The 25,131-nt window shown below is 33.1% G+C and overlaps 1 protein-coding gene across 3 annotated transcripts in view; it reads left to right on the top strand.

Annotated features, from left to right (window-relative positions):
- The window catches only part of LOC145695121 (ESF1 homolog), a 50,704-nt gene that overhangs the window by 12,040 nt on the left and 13,533 nt on the right, over positions 1–25,131 (top strand). For all 3 annotated transcript variants that reach the window (XM_081772043.1, XM_081772042.1, XM_081772044.1), the window contains exons 3-7: positions 3,924–4,722; positions 9,043–9,218; positions 16,412–16,516; positions 19,875–20,075; positions 21,289–21,511. In XM_081772043.1, the coding sequence (XP_081628169.1) occupies positions 3,924–4,722; positions 9,043–9,218; positions 16,412–16,516; positions 19,875–20,075; positions 21,289–21,511 (1,504 nt within the window). The remainder of the gene's footprint in view (positions 1–3,923; positions 4,723–9,042; positions 9,219–16,411; positions 16,517–19,874; positions 20,076–21,288; positions 21,512–25,131) is intronic.

The raw sequence follows: 25,131 nt of genomic DNA, 5'->3' as shown, positions 1-25,131 counted from the left end.
TCGATGTGTGGTCTGAAACATGGTAGTGTGTCTATATTTTACTCAACATTTTTATGGATACAGTTAGAAAACTAAAAGAGCAGATAGATGAAAACGTTTTTTTTTTTTTTATTGAAGATCACATAATGATATGGAGAACAATAAAAAAGCACTGCGAAAACAACTAGGTGTTCAGGGCAAAATATAACCACCTTATAAGCTTAAGGAAAATTGAGCTCTGATCATTTCAACATACAAACACTAACAAGACACTCAAATAAAACTACGAAGTAAGCTATTGACAACACCAAAAATCTTTCACATATCTGGACTTAGAAGTTGCGGTAGATGGTCGAATGGGAGAAGAATCACTAGTAGACTAAAGCGTAATAATTAGATACAGTATTACATTTATTACTTTAGTACACATTACAAAGAGTATAGTCAATCAATTTGGTCAGATTATAATAAGGTTTTATTTATTTGAGTTGGATTATCTTCTAATGTAAATGTGTGTGTATAATGTTCTTTGTACAGACGTGCGTTAGTGTAATTTGCTTTTTCAGTGTATAAGGTCAAAAAAGAACTTCACGGATGAGCTCGAAATGTTTCATTTATTTTATAAGCTCTTTGAGGTCATACTTTAGTGTGTGCTTGTCTGTTAGAGATAGTGTCTGATCTCATGCTCGTTTAATAAGACCAAACGCACCTGGACTACTTTGAATACATGATAATGACAGACATAAGGTAGAATGGAATCCAAGCAGTGGAAATTAGATCGCTCGTAAGAAGCATTCTTGCAGACTTAAAGACAAGCAAAAGGTTGAATAAGAAATGAAATCATCAGGAATACTATCAACCAAGAGAGTGTGTGAGGAAAATTGAAACATATGTAGGTAACACTGGTATAGACATACAGAAAAAAATGAAGAAAATTGTTCATCTCTGGCGTTTGTACACAGAGAAACGGCCATGAGGAATTTATTGCAGGAGAATGTGGAAAAAGAGGATAAGATGGAAAAGAATACAGAATAAAAATGATAAAATGAAGGAAACCGTTGGAGAAGCTCGGCAAGATGCTGGAATTCGTTATTGATGATACTAATGATACGTTAAGAAGGAATATGTTAGGAAATTTTGGGTACTACAAATAGTAAATTAATAAGAAAAGGTGGTTCCTGCCGCAAATAATTGTAGTTATTAAATTATGTTTTCCATTTATTTTATTAATGGTATCAGGTCTTGGAAACAGATAATATAACGTAGACTATAGAACTTTATGCACTTTTGTTAATAATAGTATCCCATTAAGTTCCCTCTACCTGTATTGAAGTGAGGCTTTTTAATGTAGATTAAAAAAAAAATGTAGAATGTTCCTTTTAATATACGATGATGATTTATGTAAAGTATAAATGTCATAAAGGTTTAAATAAATGTTTGTGCTGAAATAAATGTTTAAATGGGTCCCTCAGAATCGTTCGTGCTCCGCAATTCTAGTTTTGGTATTATGCCGATGTATGAGCTTTCAGATTTATTTCACTTAATAAATTCCAGAATGAGTGCCTTGATTAACAAAACATTGTACCCAGTCTTTTTTTTCTTTCTTAATTGTTATTATTAGCTGAACCTACGCTCTCTACACAACGCATCATTCACATGTGAGCATGAATCTCCTTGTCATTCCTCACAACATCTGTACATGTTCCTTTACAGACACAAGTGAAAGACATCTTGATTTAAAAAATCGGCAAGAGGTACCATAAAGGGGAGGTTTTTGGTTATTTTTTCAATATCTCGCACCGTTTGCAAGATTAAGGCTAATTCCTGTTGGAGTTTCTAATTCATGTATGATCAGTGTTTTCTTTCTTCTTGCATGCGGTATGTAATAAGCAAACACATTACATAGACAATTAATTATAGTGTTAGTGATATATGGTGTTCATTGGGCAAAACACTCCGAGATACATTGTAGACTGGAGAGATGGTTATCTTTCGTTTTTCATTATGAAACAAACGTCGGAGAGATATACTAACCCTGTATACAAATGTGTGGTGTTGGAACGTATAACTCACAGCATATGATGCTTTATTTTTTTAAAACTTCAACACTTCCTGTGTACTCCTTAAAATGCGATAAACAAATAGCTACACAAAATTTGCAATCGATCATTGAAAACGGCATCTTTCTAGAGCTTGGGGTTTTTGAGATATCGTTGTCAAAAGAATTAGCCACAAACATATAAACTTTCCTTGACCACAAACATACAAAACATAGCATTTTAATATACAGATTATTAGAGGTGGAAGGTTTTAATTCATTCTTTCGAACAATTTTCTTTAATCCATATGAAAGCATTTGTAATAACGGAAAAACTTATTTGTGTTTGGTGTGAAATGTCACTCTGCTATTTACCATTTTCGTAGACTTCTGAGTTACAGCGTACCAATTTTCGTACGTGTTATTATCATTAACAACCACTAAAATTTTTTATGTAGTCTGTGGTTTCTCTTCTGATAATAATTTGTGTATACTGTGTGAGTATATACCTATCATTTTCAACTTGCGTAACAGATCACCAATAGTTAAAACAGTGACTTTGGAATTATCGGTTTCTTGAAAAAGCATTGAATTAAATAAACGTTCAATACTATTGATATTATTGACTGAATACTTCCTAGTCATGTGCTCAATACAGTAATTGAGCGAAATAAAGCCAGTAAGAGGATCACGCAAAACGTAAATTTATGAGTGAAGTATCCTGGTAGTTGAAGCAGCCACTGTTCCTTGTATGGGATATGAACAGCCATCGTCAAAGTCACCGTTAACCGTGAAGATGTTAAAATCGTTTTCATATCATATATTCATTTTTTTTAACCTAAGTTTAAAATATGATCCATTGCACTCTTTAAATCATCGTCTAAAGGTATTTGTATGTACTTTAATAAGGAAATTGGTTCCTGCGTCTGATTTCGTAAGAATAAGTGCTTCGAAGAAGGCAGCAGTGGGATCATTGTCGAAATCTCAAGCTACAACAGCAACGAAGATTGGTAAATGGCGTAATTTATTTCAGTGAATGTCTCTCTTCCTAATGCCTCATTATGAGTTCATCTTTCATACACACCCACACACATGTGTAATATATAATTGATATGAAAATATATAGAGCATTTAAGAAACGAATATATACAATAACCACTATACACTCCTCGTTTTTCAATTTATCCAAACTTTTCAATATACCCAAGCTTTCTGCACCGTAATACGACCCATCTCTGAGTCGGTGTAAGATAAGATAATAAAAGGTTGAAATCAGTATGGGAAAATTTCAGCAAAATATGAATTCTTTTCTTTACTTCTCAAGTATCACTTTACTCCAAAATTAGTAACAATCGAAGAAGCTAAGAGGACATGGTGGCTCAGTGTTAGAGCTTTTGTGTGACACTTCGATCCCTGGCCAAATAAGCTTGTGGTGAACAACATCGTGTCCGTGAGTTTTCTCGGGGTTACTCCCGTTTCCTCTCACTTTCTCATTCCACCAATTCTTACATCATCATTCACTGCCTAAATCATCCGTTTCCCTTAACCTAACAGGCATAATCGTGAGTCGTTAAACTGAAAGATTTCATTTCAAAGTAGTTAATAGTATTAATACTTATTATTTAATTATATTTTTGTTTTTCGAATTAATTTGTAGTTGTACTTGTTAAAATTTTCTGTAATATTAAGCCAAGATTTATGTAAATTGCGTAAATTGCATTGATTGGATTAATTTCCCTAATCAACTAAACTTTATATATACTGCTTTGTGACCCATTCAATTATTATTGTCTTACGAATGTTAGATTTCAGTGACACAAACAACGAATTTTGAAGCATCCTATGAATTACTTTCAATTTGTGCTTTTGTTTGTAGTATCACTTATATTTATGTATTTTCCCATAGGACAAGAACTTCAAGTTAAAATACACAGTTGATAAAAGAGGACGTCCTGCGAACTACACATCAACTGAAGATTTAAAAAGATATTATGAGTTATCATCATCGGATAACTCATCATCTGATGACGACGAAGATGAGAACGATCAATCTGATACAAGTAGTAATTTCACTGATAAGAAGAAAGTAGGAAATAAATCAAGTGTAGAGAAAGCTAATAAGAGACAAGATAGTGTACATATCTTTAGTAGTGTAAAAAGTAAAAATACCAAATCTGATCAGTGTGTTAGTGACAAAGTGCCTTCGACAGATAGTGATGAGACATCGGACGAAAGTGATAATCAAGAATCAAGTTGTAACAAGTGGGTTGGTACTAAGTTCGAAGTTACAAAGACTAAGAAACATGCATCGCATGCACATAAAATAAAAGTGAAAGAAGAGAGCGATACAGGTGCGTCTAGTAAATCTAAATTGAAAAAAACTAAAGTTAAAACTGTTAGTGAGTTTCAAGTCAAAAAAGAACAACCGTCCGTTTCATCTGAAGAGGAGCAAGAAAAATCAGTGAATAAAGAAAAGGTGAAAAATGAGAGAAATGCGAAATTGAAGCGATCAGAGGTTAACGGTCACTTGGAAAATAAACAAAATGAACGTGATGAAGATTGGGAGCTTCATAGTGATGAAGAAGGAGTACAGTTAACGGAAACCGTTAGAAACAAATTACATGATATGTCTGTAGACTACGCCCGTGGTGAAGGAGTTCTGTTTTCTGATAGTTCTTCCGATGAGGAATCATCATCAGAGACAGGTAACTGAAATGTAATTTTCTACATATTAAATATATTATATGTGATATAGAAAGGCCGAAATGATGGCACTAGGAGTCTTGCTGCTAACTACGTATCACCCAATCTAACGTGCGCAATCTGGCCATCGATACCTCTTTCTGGACTGTAGAATTAAGAATTTGTCAACTTATTAATAAAAACTTCCTAATAGATTAAGAAGACAGTAAAATATTACAGATTTTATCTTACTTTACTATTATAAATAATTAAATAAAAATAATTAAATAATTATTATAATATTTATATAATTATAATAATTATTATAATTATATATATTATAATTTATATTATAATAATTATTATAAATAATTAAATAATATAAATAATTAAATATTTACCTTTTTTGTTGGGTGGTAGTTTATTTTCTTCCGTTGTTTACTTACCTTTCTGTGAGTATCATCACAGAAACGAATTTTTGGTTAAGTTTTGAGCTTCCTCTCATTCTGCGTGCTAGTTTTTGATCTTCTATTACGATAAGCATGAATATTATTTTGGTCGTAAATTCGTATGGAGTAATATTTATTGAGTAAATCACCAAGAAAACAACACCTATGCATTATTACAAACTGACATGAACAGTGTGTTTCTTGTGTAATGTTTTTTTATTCCAATGTTGCCAACTCCTACAATTTCTTAATAAGCAAAGTTTGATAGTGTCTTATGCTAATGTCTAACATGACTTGAGAAACTTCGATGATGACTTTTTTCTCAAAATTAATTGTAAATTTATTATATAACCCCACTGTTTGTTTACACTACCTTTATGCAGATTTAAGTTGGTTCCTTCGTTGCAATAAAAGCAGTCTTTCTAAGACTGGTGTGATTTTTATGTAGAATGTTTAATTACTTAATAGTGTGTCTTGATTCATGATGCTTTGATAATTTATTATATATACAAAACTAGCACGTAGAAGAGAAAGAACAAGATTTAACCCAAAAGTTCATTCCTCTTATGACATTTGCAGAAAGATAAAGGTAAGAGATCGAAATATGTAAGGAAAAAAATAAAACACCACGTCAAACAATAGAGTATATCAAGAACTCTTCATCATAAGAAGATGAAACTCGGCATATAAATTCATTATTAAAAATGTGTGACATGCTACATCGCGTTTGAAAATTCTGTCTCTGATGGAGAAAGAGGATAATTGCTACAATATATTAATTTCCTATGTTGTAGTCATAAAGTGACCAAGGCGAGGAAATATTTTAACTATTTAAAATCAATCTTGAACATAGCATTTGCATTATCTTAAGATTTCATTATTTCGGTGTGATTGAAATGCATTCGGTGTGTGTGATTGGGAAACGGGGATTTAAATTTTCCACAAATACTATTTCCAGAACTTGCTTCTCTTAGGAAGAACAGGAATATTAACTGGTTTGTGCCTGGGTTTTAAAGATTTAACCAGTCGATATTTTTAAATGTATTATTTATTCTATTTCTTGATTTTAGAATATTGTAAATATTGTAATCTGTATTTGTAAACAAAACCAAGTTCTTTCTTACTACAACTACTACAAGCAAGCAGACGACAGACGTCCTCATTGTCTTCAGATCATGTGACAAAAGAGGAACACTAGTACCACCGCTGTCCAGAAGAGTATATAAAACACAATGTAAGACCTTCATTGGCATCAGTTTCGAGTGGTTATCGTTATCTCTTAGCTTACCTGAAGCTCTACGGGATCTCAACCTCTCTTTGCTTGCCTATAGCATTGAGAATTCCTAAACCGTTACCACTTCTGGGATATTTGAAGTACCACTTATGCTAATAGTAAAAGTGCTCATGCTTGGATACATTTTTAATTGAAATTTTGTAGTTAAAGAAAATGAATACAATGGAACTATTTTTAAACATACGTGTCCGTGGAGTGCGTAGAAAAGGGATATCAAATTTGAAATGTAAATAAATATACTTTTTTTTTTCCGTGACTGCATGGACGGATATGGTTGAAAATAGTCCATTGGATTCAGGATCCTCATATTAGTTTAAAGTCCAATTAGAAATCTGTAAAAGCTTGAGCATTTTTCACTGGTGGAGTGATCGTTAGTTCTTTGAAGAATTCAGAAACTGGTTTCCAGTTCAGTTTCTTATGCTTCATAGAACATGATTTTTTATCTCCATTGCCTTATAACTCAACAAATATTTCGCAATGCAACCCGATAAGAAATAGGAAATCTAACACCAAGGAAGCAAAAGTTTCCTGACTTCTCATTCTGCAGTTGTCAACTCTGTTTCATGGAAGTTCCTTTAATTTGCTTGCTTGTAATTTCTTCAATCATACCAATGGTCTAAGTGATCTATTCCTGGTAAAATTTTTAATACGTTACTTATTTTAAAAACACAGAAATGGATTTATTTTACCTTATGATGCGTTACTTTCTGTTGTTAAGGAATGAGTCACACAAAAGTGAACTATAAATATGGGTGAATATAGCAAATAAAAATCAAATAGGAAACTTCATACTCATCGCAAAATTCTCATATATTATGTAGTACTTTCGAGGAACACAGTCCTCATCTTCGGTTATTTACGACTGGAAAAGGTTATAAAGGTAAAAACATGTGGGAAGGTGAAAAGGATAAAAAAATATTCGAAGTGGATGTACACTTCACATCAAAAGCTAACTAAATTAAAGTAGTCTATATGTTAACGAATGGAATAAACAACCAGTTTTTAACACATCAATTTCTCTATAGGTGCGAATTCGGTGATACATAAAGAGTGAAAAAGTGTGTGATTGGACTGGAACTCGAACCCGAGATCTTCGGCGTACTGTGCCGATGCGTTAACCACTACGCTAGCTCCCTGAACAGCCATACAGTTCTTCACTATACAAGTTAAGTGTTCTTTCACTCAGATCACAACTCAGTGGAGGAAATAACTGATTTCTCTTTGGTATCATTGAATTCGCACCTATAGAGAAGTTGGTGTGTTAAAAACCAGTTGTTTCTTTTATTCGTCAATATAATGTTAGTACAACCGTCAGAGATGTTCTGAATGTGGATTATCCAAGCACAACAGGAAGTTGTGGTACAAACCATATGGTCTGAGTGAAAGAACACTGACTTCAAGAATGATTGAGTGTATGATTGTTCAGGGAACGGACTGCGTAGTGTAATGGTTAACGTATTCTTACAATACGCTGAAGATCCCTTGTTCGAGTCCCGGTTCAATCATGCTGCACTTTTTCACTCTTTGCGTACCATTTAACTAGTCTAGTTCGTTTAATTTCTGACGTGTGAAGTTTACATCTACTTCATTTTTTTTTTTTCACCTTCCTACATGTCCTTTAACTTTATAATCTTTTTCAGACATAAGTAAGCCGAATATGAAGACCGTGTTCCTCAAAAGTACTACTTAATGTTGGGACTTTTGCAGTGAGTATCAAGTTCTTTTATTTTTATTTGCCATATTGAGCATTATCACCGCTTACAATTGGTACGTAAATATATATATATATATATATATATATATATATATAAAACTTTAAAGTCTTGTAGACCAATGCGAATTTTACAAAGAATCTAGCTAAATAATTACAGTCTCCATGTTCGAGTTACGAATTACGCATAAAAATGTCAAATATTAAGGGGTAATGTTTTATTAAAGGCCATTTTGAAAGAACATTACTTGTGTATATTTTTATGTAATTCTTTATCTTGGAGTTTAGACATAAGCAAGACCATATTTAAGAGAAGGCATATTTAGTTCCTATTGAATATGCAGCAAATCATGAAAGAGTTGATTATTTTCTAAAGACTTTAAAAAACAATTTTGAAGAAATTTTTCGATGTTCAGTAGTTGAATGTACATGATCATAAATCTGGTTATTCAGTTACCTGCGAAAGAACTATCTCAGTTAGCCTAAAAATAGGAATATGAGAGATACGACAGTGAATATTGAATTGGATTTATAGTTTTCAATAATTTGACAAAGATTTTATTGCACTCGTATTACATTTGTTCTTAATATATTTGCAAGTGCTAGCGAACTTGTTTCTATTTTAATTTTTAAATAGTTATGTTGTGTGTTCAGGTGTTAAACGTTTTGCGTTCAGTCAAATTCAGATCATTTTGCTGATTTCACAATAACGTTCTTAGATTTAACGCAACATACATGATAGTAACTCTGGATTGAAATTTATGATTAAGAGATGTATATTGCCAATATTTGTGAAAATACCTCTAAAATTGTTTGTATATAAAATATTATTTTATTACGATATAATATACCTATTTGTAAATTCATAAATTATGATTTTCCTTTACAGAAGAGGAAGAAATCGCCCATGACTGGGGAGAACTAGACAAAGATGCCCCTTGTACTGAAGAAGCTACCGCCAGATTAGCTGTATGTCATATGGATTGGGATAGAATCAAGGCAGTAGATATAATGATTCTATTAAATTCTTTTGTACCACCTGGAGGATTAATTCGGTCTGTTACTGTAAGTAAAACGCTTACCAGAAAGGTCGTAATTCATTAAGATTCAAGATACTTTTAGTTAATATTGTATCCTTCAGTTGGCAGAACTTTGTGTTAAATGCATCTCATATCCTAATTTTGTATGACAGTATCCTTATTTCAGTTACAAATTAAAGATATTAACCTGCTGAATGTGTAAATGATTTTGTGAATAAGTCGTATACAAAACTCCATCAGCAGTCCAACGTTCTCCGTTTAAAGAGCACAAACAAATGAGTCACACATCTTGAAGTATGACAGTTGATAACAAAATAAGGAGTTTTAAAATACTGCAAATCAGGAAGTTGGAGGCACAAACAGGTTTGGAAGGGAGGGGGTTGGCGTGGGTGAGTGAGTCATTGTTTGGGAATGACAACCTGCTTTCCCGAAGATTTGCAGGTGCAGTTTTAAAGTTGATGCCTTCCGGCATTGTGACCCGTTCGAAAAGACCTGTTCGTTCGTGATATGGCTACCATTTGTTCTTGTGCCATCTCATAGAGAAGAACTGTTGAGAGATTTCCAGAGTGATACCGGTAGTTTGCGGGCTGCATGATGAGTGACAAGCGAGTTCATTATTGTGCCTCTTTCAAGTGAAAAGTGATACTTTTTGCTGAAACTTTTAACAAATCGCGCAGCTGCAAGGAAATTTGATATATTCGAATGCAGTGTACGGCGTTGGAGAAATCAACGGGAAGAGATATTCGGTTGTAAGAGTTCCAGAAAAGCATTCACTGGACCACATACTAGCAGATATCTGGAACTTGAAAAAACACTAACTGAATTTGTGGTAATGCAAAGAAGTCGCTGTTTGCCAGTTACTACTAAAATTTTGATGGCCAAATCGCTGGAATTGGCTCGTCAGCAAAATGTGCCACGAACTGAATTTAAAGCCAGTCTCACGTGGTTAGATCGATACATGAAGCGTAATGATTTGGTATTGAGTAGGCGCACTTCCATTTGCCAAAAGCTCCCCGAGGCTTTTGAGAAACAAGTATTAAGTTTCCAACGGTTTATGCTTCGTCCCCGACAACAAAAAAACTATCAGTTGGGACAAATTGCGAATGCTGATCAAACCCCAGTTTATTTCAATATGCCAGTTGCGACGACTGTGGATTCATGTAGTTCTTAAGAGGAAGACGCTTCCAAAAGAAACTTTTTCACCGCGAGTGATTGTTCGGGCAAATTAAATGCCTGAATGACAAGTGAAATGGTTGTGGAATGGGCGAAATTTGTGTGGTTGAAGCGTCCTTTGTCACTTCTACAGCTGCCATCACTACTAATTTTGGATGTGTATCGGGGACATACAACGGCGAGCGTAAAGGAAACTTTGGCGTCAGGAAACTGTGACTTTGCTATGATTCCTGGAGGTCTCACGTCACAATTGCAGCCACTGGATGTTGCCATAAACAAGCCGTTCAAAGCCAGGATGTAAAAAATATTACACAGACTGGCTCTCATCAGAGACAACACCACTGACACCTACGGGTCGCATGAAGAGAGCAACAGCATTGCAACTTGTTCCGTGGATTGTTGCTGTCTGGAGGGATATTCACGAAGAAATAATATGCAAGGTATTTAAGAAGAAATAATATGCAAGATGCTGCATTTCGAACAAACTTGATCGTTCTGAAGATGATCTCATGTGGAATGTGGACAGAGAGAAGGAAGATAGTGATGCCAATAGGGAAACAGATGATGATCATCAATGTGTCAGTGTTTGTTTTTGCGAGTGTAGTGCAAAACAGAAGAAAAGAAACAAGTTTAAATAATTGCTGAATAATTATTAATTTGTTTGTTTGTGTGTGTGTGTACATACTGGTATGATATACCAATATAATATACATATTGGTATAATATGATACCGATAATGGATTGCTATAAAACTGACGCAAGCAAGTGTTGTACCGTAATTACGCATTAGGAAAAAAAAAAGTACCAGCAGATGCGCATGAATAAATTCCAGCAGTAAGTTCAACGTTTCTTTATTTTACCATGTTTATTAATCTTTTTTTTTTTTTTTCATTATGTAAAATCAATTCAGTGTAGGTTTTCTTCATTTTCGCCAAGGGTGTGTCCTACATTCGAGGATTTTTTTTCCTGTTTTTCCTTCAAAAATTGGGGTAGGTCTTACATTTGACGGCATCTTGGATTCGCGTAAATACCGTATATTATTTATGGCCATTGCATGAAGAATACTTTGTATTAACTCTGGTAAGATCAAAGACTTGGTGCTTACCTACAATAACAAAAATTCGAATGCAAAACTTAAAAAATATTCCGCTCCTTTTTTGGGGTTTTTAATTGATAACCATTTGAACTGGGACGACCATATCCTTAAGGTGGAATCTAGAGCTAGTAAAGGAGTTTATCTAATACGTAGATTAATATTGTGAGTAAGTTTTCGCAGTTTGCAAAATGGTAACGTATTCTGTACTGCATATTTTACTTTGGTGGTTTACTAAGATGCTTAAAAAGAAAAAGTAAGATTATTATACATTCTTCTTCTTTGTCCAATCATTGTGAACTGAATTCGCAACATCACGGTGACCGCGTCCGCTCTCAGATCTTGGGTGAATAATATTGTATTGTTACTGAGCAACGTCTTGCAAAGAACAACATAAATATCGGGAAATTCCTGATTTTGCTTGTATTCCAACATCACTTAATAATGAATTCTGAATCCCCCGTAGATTACCACTTAAGAAAAGGAACATCATTTAAATTTTATTCCGTTCTTTTTTTTAAAAAAATAATAATCAAGTGCAGGTGATTTAAATTTCGAAAATAATCAAGTACAGTAAAAAATCGATTTAAATAAAAAAAAGTCAACAAAAATGATGTTTTTGAAGGATGCACTGGGTATGATGTACTTAAAATCTTATGTATAAAAATATTACCTGTGACTATATCAATGACTACCGTTGAAAGGTCTCAGCACAATGAATTGAATAATAACACACTATATAACTCGGAGATTTATCATTGGACCACTGCACGAGAATCTTTGTTGAAGATGATGATGTTTCAAGAGAAGAATTTTTAATTCAAGTTTTTGTTTAAGAGACGGAGGCTAAATTCAAATTAGCAATAAATCTAGTTTTATTATAACATTATATATATATTACATATTGAATGGAAAAAAGTTTAGCCTAAGTTTTTTCAGGACGGGGGAGACCTTAAGCCCTGCAGACTTTTGTAAATATGCCTCTAATAATTCCGATCATTTCCCCTCCACGCACCCGAAAATACCCCCTACCCCAAGAAGAATTTTCTGAAAGAAACCCTGCTTTAGATAGAAGCTGGAACCACATTATTAATCTAGGAAATACTACCAAATTCCCACAAAAACAATTTAGTTTTTCTTCGATAATTTTTGTAAGTTATTCATCAATATTAATTTCAGGAACTGGCTACATTGATTTATGGTGGCGTAGTTCGAAAATTGATTTTTCTGCAGTGATATTTAGTAATAATAATAATGATTAATAATGATAATAAATTTTATTGCATAATATAGTAACAGAAAGCTCAAAAACTCAGAAGGTTTTTTAAGGTGCTTTTTTTTCGGGCTGGGCCCACTTGACCAACTGCTGTTAAACTCTTTGCCAAGAATTTAAAGAATTTTATGTCTGCTTTTAAATGATCTTTGTCTTAAACTGACAAAGATTCCTGACGTCTGGCTTTTATCGGCTGAATATCATCAAAAGGCTCAAACAAGGAACACATACTGCATATCTAAGAAAAACTTCTGTCCAACCCAGCAATTACTGTGTTTTTAAATTTTAAAGGTGTTTCCAAATATTTTTGTTCTCCGGAATGGTCTTGTTTTACTACACTCATCTTGATACTCTATTTATCTTTGTAAGTGTCGGCAAGGTAACTTGTTTCTTGTTTTGTTGCTCTGTTGAGATCTTCATAGAAATGAGAGCTTGTACCTGAAATTAATTGCGGTAATATTGCTAACTGACTGTTCTCCTTTACAATAATTTGCTTAAATTTGACACAGATCTCAGAGTCTCCTTGATTAGGCAAAGGGTAGAAAGAAAACTATTCTTTTGCATTTTGTGAATTGCATCAGCCAGTAAAGCTGGATCTGCGTCATCCTAATGTAAATGCTCAAGTCATCATTATTGACCCGTAACATTTCTTATTGACAGAAATGGTGGTGTAATTACTTAGTCAAATTATTACTGTCGATTCTGGAATTTTCAATCCAGAATCTTTATTTGAATATCGTGCAAATCGTTTTCTCTTTTTCTGGATATTAATGAATGAGTTTGTATTTGGTTGGTGCGAATGAAATGGCTACATTTTTTGGTATTTCTGATGCTTGTTAAGTGTACATATGAAACTCCACAGTATATAATTTTCTCCATTGATCAGATTGTTCAAATCTTTTTGTATAGAATTGTCACACAACTTTTTCAAGCACACTCAGTCTGTAATTACTTATGAAAATGAAACATATACATAAATGATTACATATACCTGTAACGTACATTGTAATAATCTTGACATTTATCTACCAGAACGTTCTCGTCAGACTTCCCTGTCATCCTAAGTGGTGTTATTCAAAATATGAACTGCTAATCCAAACTCTCATCTCTGGCGCCAACACTGATTTCAAAAACTTTACCCGTATTATTCAGATTTACTAAACGGTTACCCTCTTGTTGACTGAAAAAATACAATATACATCATTGAAAGATATATATAATCACTAATGTGTAGTGCTTGAATGATCTGGAAGTTTAAGAAGTTCAAAAATAACCTATTAATCACTAACTCGAAACTTCTGTAATCACGGATAATGCACCTCTTAAATAATAATACAATAAGCACAAAGTTGAAGTTCAATATATCTGAAGAGTACCGGTATTTTTTTTTTAATTAATTCAATGTAGACGCCACGGAGTGCGAGTTAAAATTAGCAGTTGATGTTCTGGTCAATAAATATAAAGACTTATTACAAGGTAAGTTATAGTTACACTCAGTCTGTTTTTGTGATATACACTGAACTTTTGCATGTTCTTATATACTTTTAATAGTGCGATAACAGAAGATTTGCAGGGATAGAAACAGGTGCTTCTCGCCATTTATTTACATTTCACTTCTTCATTAACTGCGTATATAGTTGTTACAACTATTTAAATTTATTTACTTGCTCTAACATTTAAACACTTTCAAATATTCCCATTGATTTACATTTTGGAATCAAAATGTTCAGATTCCATTCAAATAAATTTAAGATAGTAAATGTTAAAATTTGATCTGAAAATGTTCAAATTTACCTTTTTAATGGTAGAAAATAATAAAAATATACTTTTAGAAAATCAATATTTATTGTGAATGACCTATTAATGTTAAACTGTCAACCTATCTTTAGCAACGGAATTAAGAAAAGAAAAAAAAAAATCTTTGGGAAGCAAAAGTTCCGTTGTCTAACCCTTGGTTTCAATCTAGAACTCGATATTGAAGACCTATGGAGGGCTGAGTATTTTCAGTGAACATACTTTACTTTTGTAGCAGTAATATATATGTAAATGTAACGTTGTTTTTAATATTCTTGTCTTTATTGTGGATTTTATATCGCATTTCATTTGTGGCATTTTGCCGTGAATTGATTTGCATTAGAGTGGAGAACGACAATTCTGTTGATCTAGTTAAGATCAATAGTATTCTTATTTCCTTTTAATTTCTGTAGGATCCATAAGATTTGCAATGTGCTACCAAAAGATAATCGTCGATGCATACAGTTGTGAATTGACCATACAATACCTTAGTGAGCGTTTGTTTAAAGAGATATTACAAAAATAATGACTTCCACTGTTTCCAAGGTGATCAACTTCGACTTCGAAACTTGTATATCACCTTCATTCATATCGACTGGGAGCAGCTCCATACTATATTTCCTTCGAATTACAACAGTTTACATTCACTTTTAAGAGTAGATATTCTCCCTATTTAATCTAGAAACCCAGTGATCAAAGTGAGACGGTATGCGGTGGTATACCATACTGCCTCTGGTTTTTTAGTGATGAAGACATACCATACCACCTCTGGTTTTTCAGTGATCAAGACATACCCTCACTGGAGAGTAGATGCTAAAATACTTTTAATAAATCAATTTTTTATACACAGTAATTGACGAATAGCTTTACACGTAAAAATATTTTATTTCGTATGTAGAAATAATTTCTAACACCGATATTTTTATCTTTTTCCTACCTTTTGTTTTTAAAATGAGGTGTCTTCAAACATCTATTTTATTTTTTGATATGCCATTTTGAATTGTTTCTTATATGTGTGTGTGTCTTCTTGCCTTATGCATATAAATGTCGTGTTTTGAGCATGGGCAGATTTAAGGGTTGTCTGCTGTGAGGGTGGATCTTCCGGTGGTTTGAAATACCTATCAGTCAAATCAGGGGGGGCCGAGCTTTCCTGCAGGAAATTGTTAATATAAAATCTCGGTTCTTAGCATTTTCGTGCGTAATTCCCTGTGTAAGGGGATTTTTTTTTTTTTTCAAAAGGTTGTTGGCAGGGGATCAAAGTCACTCCATGTCCCCCCCCCCATATAACTACAGAAAAGCTCTCCAATGGTTTTCAGTCATTGTGTAAATAGAAATGCAATCTTTTAGGAAACATACCCTCACTGTATTTCAACATTTAGATAGCCGGTATGTCGAGTCAGAATCGTACTAAAACATACCACTTCTGCTTTTTCTCCACTTCGAAACTGTAGAAACCTATATGTTGTGTTTAATGTCCCACGATTATGCACAAAGGCTAAGGGAGACGTTGATGGTGAGATGGATGATAATGGTGTTGAAATGACTAAAGTGGGACTAAACGGGAGAACTTTACCAAAAATATCCAAGCACACGGTGTTTGTCCACCACAAAACCCATTTGGCGAGAGCTGAGATAGAACTGCGGACACTTCACGCCAAAAATGAGCGCTCTACTACTGACCCATTGTGGTTTCCTATTAATATTTATCTGTCAGTTCATTCACACCAGTACTTGTTAGTTGTAGGAATGTAAACACAATATTCTAATCACAAATTATTTATATGCGAATTGCTTGTGAGAATGTATTAAACTACACTTATTGCTTATCGAATCTTCGTACCAACACTTTTAGCATTAGTGATTGTTTTCAATTTAATATTTTCAGATTTATCCTTCAGAATTCGGACTTCAGAGGATGAAAGAAGAGGAAGTTTCAGGTCCACCTGAACTTGTGCAAGATTGTTATGACCTGAAAGAAGACGATGATGAGGTATGGTTTCTCGATAGCGTACTAAGACTAGGCATTATTAATTTGTTTCTGTTTCTTCGTTATTTAAATACAAAAGAAAGTAAAAGAATATCACAGTCCGTTCTTTGACTTATCGGTAACAAACATAGGGTACGACGATGTGTTACGTACGCGATAAGATAAAAGCATTTTCTCTGCTCACTGAATATTTTTTTAAATCAACTTTTAGATTCGTTTAACTACTTTATTTTATTTATTTAAAGAAGTTTATAGATGGTATATCGCTCTTGGAATTTGTCAAATAAAAATCAGTGATTTAATTTTAAAAAAAATAATAAATCAAAATTCCAGAGTTCGCACGTATCCTGTACTAGAGTTTATTTATTTATTTATTTATTTGTTCTGAAAATATCTTGTAGTTTCTTCTTTTCTTTTTCTAACTTTTTGCAGAAAATCACAAACAGTTCTGAAAACCTCGCTGATTTTCTTGTATCTATAAAGTAAAATACATTTTCATAAAGATTTTAAAAAGTATTTTTTAATTCATGTCGAAGTACTTCGGAAAATGATTTGGAATGTCACTGTTTTTAGCTGCAATGTAGTCCGACCATCATGGAAATTTCCCTTTTGTTGGTTTACTCATTTGAAACGCATCTAGGAATAATATTAGACAACAATGTAATATTTCAAAAACATTTACAGTTAATCACATCTAAGGTCAGAAAGAAATTAGCAATGTTAAAATGATTTTGCTGTAATTTTTCTAGTGTTAATACTTGCAAAATTCTCTACATGTGTAATGTATGTTCTCATTTGGAATATGGTACGGTGATTTGCAACAATGAACCCAAATATTTTGCAAATACTGTTGAGTCTATTCAGAGTAACTTCCTAGCCTAGTTACGATGGAACTTCAAAGATTTGAAAGATGTGAGTTTGTCTAGTATATGCAAAGAACTGTATCTTTTCTCTTTAGCCTACAGGCGATATATTTTTGATCTTAATTTTTTTCATAGTATTCTTCATGGAGGTTTCTTTATTGATGGCTTATTTTTCATAAGAACTCCTTACCATAACACTAGAAATTTTGCTCCTTTTGTCTCTAAAGCTTCTACTCTGAAATCTTCCATTTATAAAACTACTGTTGCAGCAAATAAATTTTATTCTATTATTGATATTTTCCAAACTAAATTTATTTAAAGTTCGTTCATAACTTAAGTTATTATAGAACCTGTAATATTACTTATTTAATTTAGTGGGGGGCATTTTAGAGTTTTTTCTTAGTAAGAGATGTTAGTTTTGAATTCTAATCTATTTCTTTTTGTCCTTTCATCTTTTCTCTTTCTTCTAGCCGTATTGTGTTTGGGTCTTGTGAATGAATATATTTTATTAAATGTGTTTAAGTTAGAAATATTTATTTTCAATCTGTAACAGCAACCATATATTTGTCTTTTATAAAACTATTTTTTTCCTTTCAATATTTTGTAAACTGTTTCAATTATATTGTGACAATTATTTATTTTTATATGTTGTATGATGTATTTATTCTACATGCTGTTCATTATGATCTTATTTTTTTATTATTTTTTAGTTTTTATCAGATACTGGCTGTTTTTTATATTGTCTTTCTTAACTAATATTTTATCTATTTCATCTATATCTTGTGTGATTAGTTGTATTTTATACTATAGCATATTGTGTTATTCTATTTGCATGCGCCTTAGGCTTGTTTATGCCCATTTTTTTCTTTCTTTGGAGCACTTGGGACTATAAAGCTGTTTGTTCCCAATAAATGTATTTCAAATTAAATTAAGAAGTTATTATTATCATTGTTATTATGTATTTTCTCCTCTCCTCATTTGAGGAGGCTCCGGTTATTATTTTAATATGATACTTCTTTTGGTATCATTTTCTGTTCCATTGCTATTTCTTAATGTATAGTTTTTGCCACTTTGTCTTTTCTTCGTGTCTTTCCTAATATTCGATTTGTGTAATCATTCACCACCCACTTTTGATATATTGTATTATTTGTTGATATTTTTGACATCTGCATTTGTCTTCTTGTATTGCGATATTTTTTTTTTTTTAAGTTTTTTAAAGTGTTTTGTATATAATACTTGGTCTTGTATTCCTTGCATGCAGCCTTTTGTATCTGGGTATAAAACTTTTACTTTCATCCACCGAAATATCGTTTCTCTATCTACATGTTCCTGGTTGATTTGTTCTGGTAAACAGCCATGTAGTGGTTTTTCTCGCCATTGCTTCCTTATGTCCCGTGTTCTTTGTGAGGTTCGCATGTTCCTGGTTCTTATGCTGAAATGAAAGTTATTAATTTCTCCTCTGATGATTCTTCCTTTCTGATAGTTTATATATATGTTCCTATTTTTATCACAAGCGTGGTTTGTTGTTACCGTGTCTATTATTAATTGTTCTTTACATGCTTGTAACTTCTGCAATCTTTCTGTTTTTCTGCTATTATGTTGTTTTCTTTGCAGTATTTTCTTATTTTATTTGCAGTGCATGCTGTCATTACTATGTGGCCGGTTGTCTTTTGGTTTGTTCTAGATTAGGTATGCCCTTCCTCTCATCAGAAATTTCGACAGTTTTGCAGGATTTTCTATGAACTTTCTGATGTAGTATGCAGTTGATCTGTAAAGTGTTTTGAATTATTTATACCAATAATTATGGATCTTATCATTCCTTGGCGCCTTCCGGTTGTGTTTTCCTTAATACTTCTTTAACTTCTCGGTCTGTTATTTCGTAGTTTTCCATTGGTTTTCCTGTTTTTAGCTTGGTTGTCTCTTTTATTCATTTTGCTCCAGTTCCGTTTCCCACGGTTGTTCCTTGTAGTTCTGTATTGCTTCTTTTTATTGTTGTTTTGTTTCCTCAGGATTTTGTTTTGCTGTCAGTCTCTTGTAAAACTTCTTGTTCTGTGTAAACAGTATAGTACCCTTTCTTCTTGCTAAGTTCTTATATCTTTTCAGACTACTGCTGTAAACACTAAATTTTTGGTTCAATGTATCTCGTATTTCATTATGTGTTTGTTGTGTTCTTCTGTGCTGTTTATAGCACTCGCAGATATCGGGAAAAAGACCTTTCATTCTTAAAAGCGTGGATATTAGGTATAACAAAAGTTTCGACATTTTATTAGTATCTATTTCTAGCACTGTAAATACATGTAATAATTGTTTCTGTAGATAACATGTATAAAACCGAGCAGTTTAGTAATTTAGGTTTATAAGTAATACACGTAGTTGTTAAAGGTCGTTTTGGAAGTGTAATATACTCGTTGATAAATTGTGGCTTTAGTTCCGTTTGAAGAATTTATGTCTAGTATAATGAATTGTATATAATTTTGAATAAATTTTTATATGAACAGAATGAAGAAGGCAGTAGATATCACATGGAGAAATTGCGGCAATATCAGCTGAATCGGCTGAAATATTTCTATGCTGTGGTTGTGTGTGACTCGGTAGACACTGCAAACAAAATATACACAGAATGTGATGGATTAGAGTACGAGAGCAGTGCTACGAAGCTTGACTTACGTTTCATTCCGGATGATATGACATTTGATCAGGTAATAATTTTTTACAGATGTATCTACAGATATGTTAAGGCAAAAATTGAAAGGTACAGAACTTTGATGAAATTTGTCCAATCAACATCTTAATTGGAAAATGAGTTATACAGAGCAACACAGAACAATTAACACATTTAATCTTTCAATTATAACTTTGTTTGGCGTTAAATAATGTTAGAACTTGACTTACGTATTGGGGTGCCATTTTGTAAGGATAGAACTTTGATTTTTGTGTAATTACCTTATTATTTTTAATTTACAAATCCTCATGTCAACATAAAGAAGGACTACGTCAACGTGTAGTACCACGATCATGTCTAAATACCGACTTCAGATGAAAGGTGAAGAGAGTATGATGTCTAAAGTTACATTCATTTGGTTTTCCAATGAGGGGAAACCTGTTTGCGTGACATGAAACAAGCTACAAAGTACTATTTTTAGAACTAAAATTATTGTCATTAGTTTTCGACCATAGACTATTTAGTAGAAACTCAAAATTAGCATCCAATAACAGGGAAATCACGAAGCATCTTATCATATGAATGGCTTACAACTACTTAAAAAAAAAAAAAAAAAAAAAAAAAGGTAGGAGTCTCGTTTCTGTTTCTAAAATCATTATACACTTTTTATTCATTACTAAAAGACAACAAACATCGTTAGGAGTTCTGCTTCTAAACATGCTAAAATCTTATACGCCTTTATTCATTATATTTATTCATATTTCTTGTTTCATGCTACCGTCAGTTCTTGCAAAAATATATTTTGATTTTGAATGGCAATCTTTTCCTGGGAAAGTACTTGACAAACTTAATCAGTGCAGAAAAGAAATGCTACTTACCTCCACTTATAGCACTGACATCGGTTGCTAGATTTCAGTTTCTTCCTAAAGTTGAAAATTGAACTGCACATTATGCATTTCCTCATGATGAAGAATTCACTGCCATTACATGACTCGTGAAGAAGCTTGATAATAATTGTAGATAATTGACGGGTATCAGGGGCTTTCCATAATACAGACTTTTGACAGAAGAGAGGCTACAGTGGAAAGATACATGGTACAGCTCATTTTGTACTCTGTTAAGTGTGTATTTATTTCTGTTCATTTCTTTTGAGATCACCCTCATAATAATGTGAATATTAGTGTACCCTATTGTTTAACAGATGTAGTGTAGATAAGTTCTCTAAATTGTTAATAATTACATTCTTGTAGGAACCTCGGGAAGTTTGTAATACATTGCCTGATTTGTCAAAGTATGAGCCAAAATACTTTGCAAATACTGCATTACAGCAAACTAAAGTGGATCTGACATGGGATGAGACTGATCCAGATCGTGTGCATTTAACGAAGAAATTACTGGATGGAAAGGCCGATGTTGATGAATCAGAAATTAAGGCTTATTTAGCGTCAAGTACTGATGAAGAAAGCGAGGAAGGTTTGTATGAGTTGTATATAAAAAAAAAAAATGAATTTCTTTTAAAGATAATTTTTGCTTTCACAAAGAATCAATTCGATTAAATTATAATTTGGATTAAATATTGGTAGTAGTTTCAGTGTTAAATCATATTGTCTTGTGTATTTTCTCTTTTATTTTCTAATATGCTTGTAGGGCGTCAGTCGCACAATCCTCGCATGATGCTGATGAACTTAATGATAAAATACTCAGATTGGAGAGTTTTTGTGCTATTATAAAGGAACGTAAAGTAGTTCTGTCATAGTGATTTTCATAGTGATGAATTGTAATTAAACTAACAACCAACATAGATAGGGCGATAGGGAGTTGCTGGACTCTTTAATTGATATTTCGTTTCTACCAGTGTAATAAAGTCCGGTCAAATACAAGTATTTCGAAGAGAGTTTTTGAACTGTATTACGTTTAAACTTGTGATAAACCCAGTACAATAACGCGAAAAATATGCAAGTGTTGTAAATAAAAATAGTCGAAAAGCGGTGCAGAAAGGAAAGGAAGTCGTGGAGCATATATCACTGGCAAAATTGACAACCTTTGATAATGGTGCTCTGTTAGAATTTGCTGAGGCGGACAATCGATAAGAGTATAAGGACACATCAGAGCAATACAAGATTAGTACAAACCATTCTTCTATACTTCACATCACGTAGGGAAGCATATGAATTGCATTGAGTACCGCATGAGTTGACAGTTTCAAAAAGTAGTACGAGTTAATCTATGCTCTGTTGGTGATCTAGGATCCAGGATCAGTTTATTTCGTTTCCCTATTGTATACTGAGAAATATTTATACAGAGTATTTACAAAATCTTGTCCCGTCAACTTTGAACTGTTATAGTTCGGTAATGAAATGTGTGACATGAATGGAGAATTGCATAGGAAGAAATTGTAATTCTTTGGCATTTTTTTCTGAGGAAACGAAATACTCTGCATAAGTAGAGACAGACATTAGAAGGCTAAGAATAGCGTTAGGTATAAAAACAAAAATGATTAAAACTTTTTCGTTGCCCGAATAATTTCTTTTTTGGTTTTAGACGTGACACGTGCTGAGATATCGAAACAAGCCGATCTGTTGTGTTTACATATGGGTTGACAGTTAAATCGTATTTTATGATTTTGGTTTTCCGAAAATTTCCTGACAGCTAGCAACACTGTGAGCACCAAACTGTACCAGATGGTGCATGACAATACTTTCATTCGGAAAATTAGTGAAACTACTTACACACCAACGTGGTTGGCAACATTTTTTTTTAATCAAATGCTGGAATTGCCCGTCCATCGCTTCCATGCAGCACATACGACACCGTTAGTACGAAACACTGTCCTCAAAACCACAGGTTTCGTGCTGCAAATGTCATGTTTCAGTGGCGTACGCATAGGGTGGATTCCGCATCTTAACGCTCCTCCCTCTTCTGTATATTCTGGAAAAATAAACATTTGCCATATTCAGATATGTATACAAAAGTAGCGCGTGTCCCGAAACAACATGAGTTTTGTATTTAACTGGCGTATGTAATGCTTGCTTGTAGAACTTGTAATGTTTGTTTATTATTATGGTACACATCTTTTAAATAGCCCCAAAGAAATGATCCAGTGAAGAGATCATAGGTACGAGTGGACTATAAACTTTCCCAATGATATTATACAAAACATTCTAGTAATACTTACATTGTTCCATGTGATAAGTGATTTTTGTCACCATCATGTTGATGCAGTAACACTTTTGCCCTCCCTGCTGGTATAATGGCTAGCTCGTACGCACATGGTGCGCAGAGTCCCAGGTGCGATACGTGGTGGGAGAGTATTTAAACCATTACAGTAGTTCGGATTCTACCTTAAACTGTAGATCCACGTCGCATGTAAGCTTCAGTGTTGAAAAGGTACACTAACTCAACCAAATAAACAAATCGCTTTCTTCATCCAACATGGACACGAAGACCTGCAAAATCAAGGGTGCACCTACGGTGGGGATCCACCTGGTCCATACTCCAAAAAACTTCGTATTTCTTTTTTAAATAAGATACTTGTGGTTCTTCTGCACCAGGGGCGCATTCACTCGGTCTGGACTTCCTCGAATTTTTCAACAACCTTTTTCCCAAATAAAAATTTCTGGGTGTGTGCCTGAATACATCGTTTTAGCAGTGGAGACCGTACATCTATTTTCACTGAATCTTGTGCAAAATATGATGGCTTTTAGTTGCCCATATTCTGCAGTTCTGGTGTTACATAAGCAGATAAATCAAACCACAGTTCATTAGAAAAAATTACATTGTCAAGTCTGTTTTGTGTTGTGAATATCTAATAAAACCATCAGCGAGATCACATTTTTTTTCTCCGTATACAGTTCTTTCAGTTCTTGTAAGATGTGAACACAATAAGCATGAAATTTAAACGTACGAATTGCTTTATGTAATGTAAAGTTTGGTTTATGTTGTTCTTTTGATAAATGACAGAAATTATTTTTTAGGTGAAAGCATTGGCGTAACTAGATATTTTGCTAGGGTGGGGGCATAACCTCTTGCTTCTGAGAATTAAAAGAATTGAACGTATGTCTAAGAGAGGGCAGTAGTGGTTTAGGATATAGGTCCCTTCTAGTTACGCCTAGTGGGTGAATGTGCGTAATAGTTTTTTTTTTTAAACTAGGTTTTTATGCTGACGTCATAAAATGTTATTTAGCTGTGAATCCATATATTGTAAATACAACATATCGAGACTTATTTCGATATTTTAGCAGGTGCCATGTCTAAAACTGGAAGTAGTTCCCGTGGCATTATATTTTTAAAACCTTTTCGGACGAAGAAAGACTTTTCATCATTTTCGTTTTTACGCCTAACTCCCGTCTTACCTTTTTCATATGTCCTAACTTATGTAGGGTATTTCATTTCCCCAGAAATATTTGCCAAAGAGTCACACTTTCTTCGTGTGGAATCCGTATTCATCTCACACGTTTCATTCCCGAGTTATAACAGTTGACAGTTGACCGGACAAGACCTTGTGAATACGCTGTATTTGCTTCCTTGTAGGTAGAAATTATTTCGAATATTTATTATATGTTGGTTTATTTTATTTGTTTGTACTACGTATTAGTTTCAAAACCATCTTGGTTTATTTTATTTGTTTGCACTGCTTATTAGTTTCAAAACCAGCTAACTAGTCTTAAAAAAAAATCTGGACAAACATTTTATTCTTGTATAGCGTGTTTTTATTTATTTATTTACTTATTTATTTCGGTCCAAGGATAGTATGTTTACAAAATTGCGCAACATTCAGCAAAGTCATGGTGCAAGTTTTAGCACAGAAGGAAAGAAAGAAAGACTACTTGAATTACAGGCTGGAAGAGTGAAAACAGTTTTAGTTTTTTAGAAATGGAATTCAGTATTATTGAAATGTGTAGATTAATATGAAACAACATTAAAATAACTCGGTGTGTAAATTAAAGGAAACAATATACTTTTCAAGAACAGTCAGAACTATTACTGAAAATTTTTGCACGATCAGTATATATATATATATATATATATATATATATATATATATATATATATATATATATATATATATATATATATATATATTGGTCTAGGAA

This window comes from Thermobia domestica, chromosome 9 (assembly GCF_964235325.1).
Source record: "Thermobia domestica chromosome 9, izTheDome1.hap1.1, whole genome shotgun sequence".
NCBI lineage: Eukaryota > Metazoa > Arthropoda > Insecta > Zygentoma > Lepismatidae > Thermobia > Thermobia domestica.
This window is presented reverse-complemented; position numbering and strand designations above follow the sequence as displayed.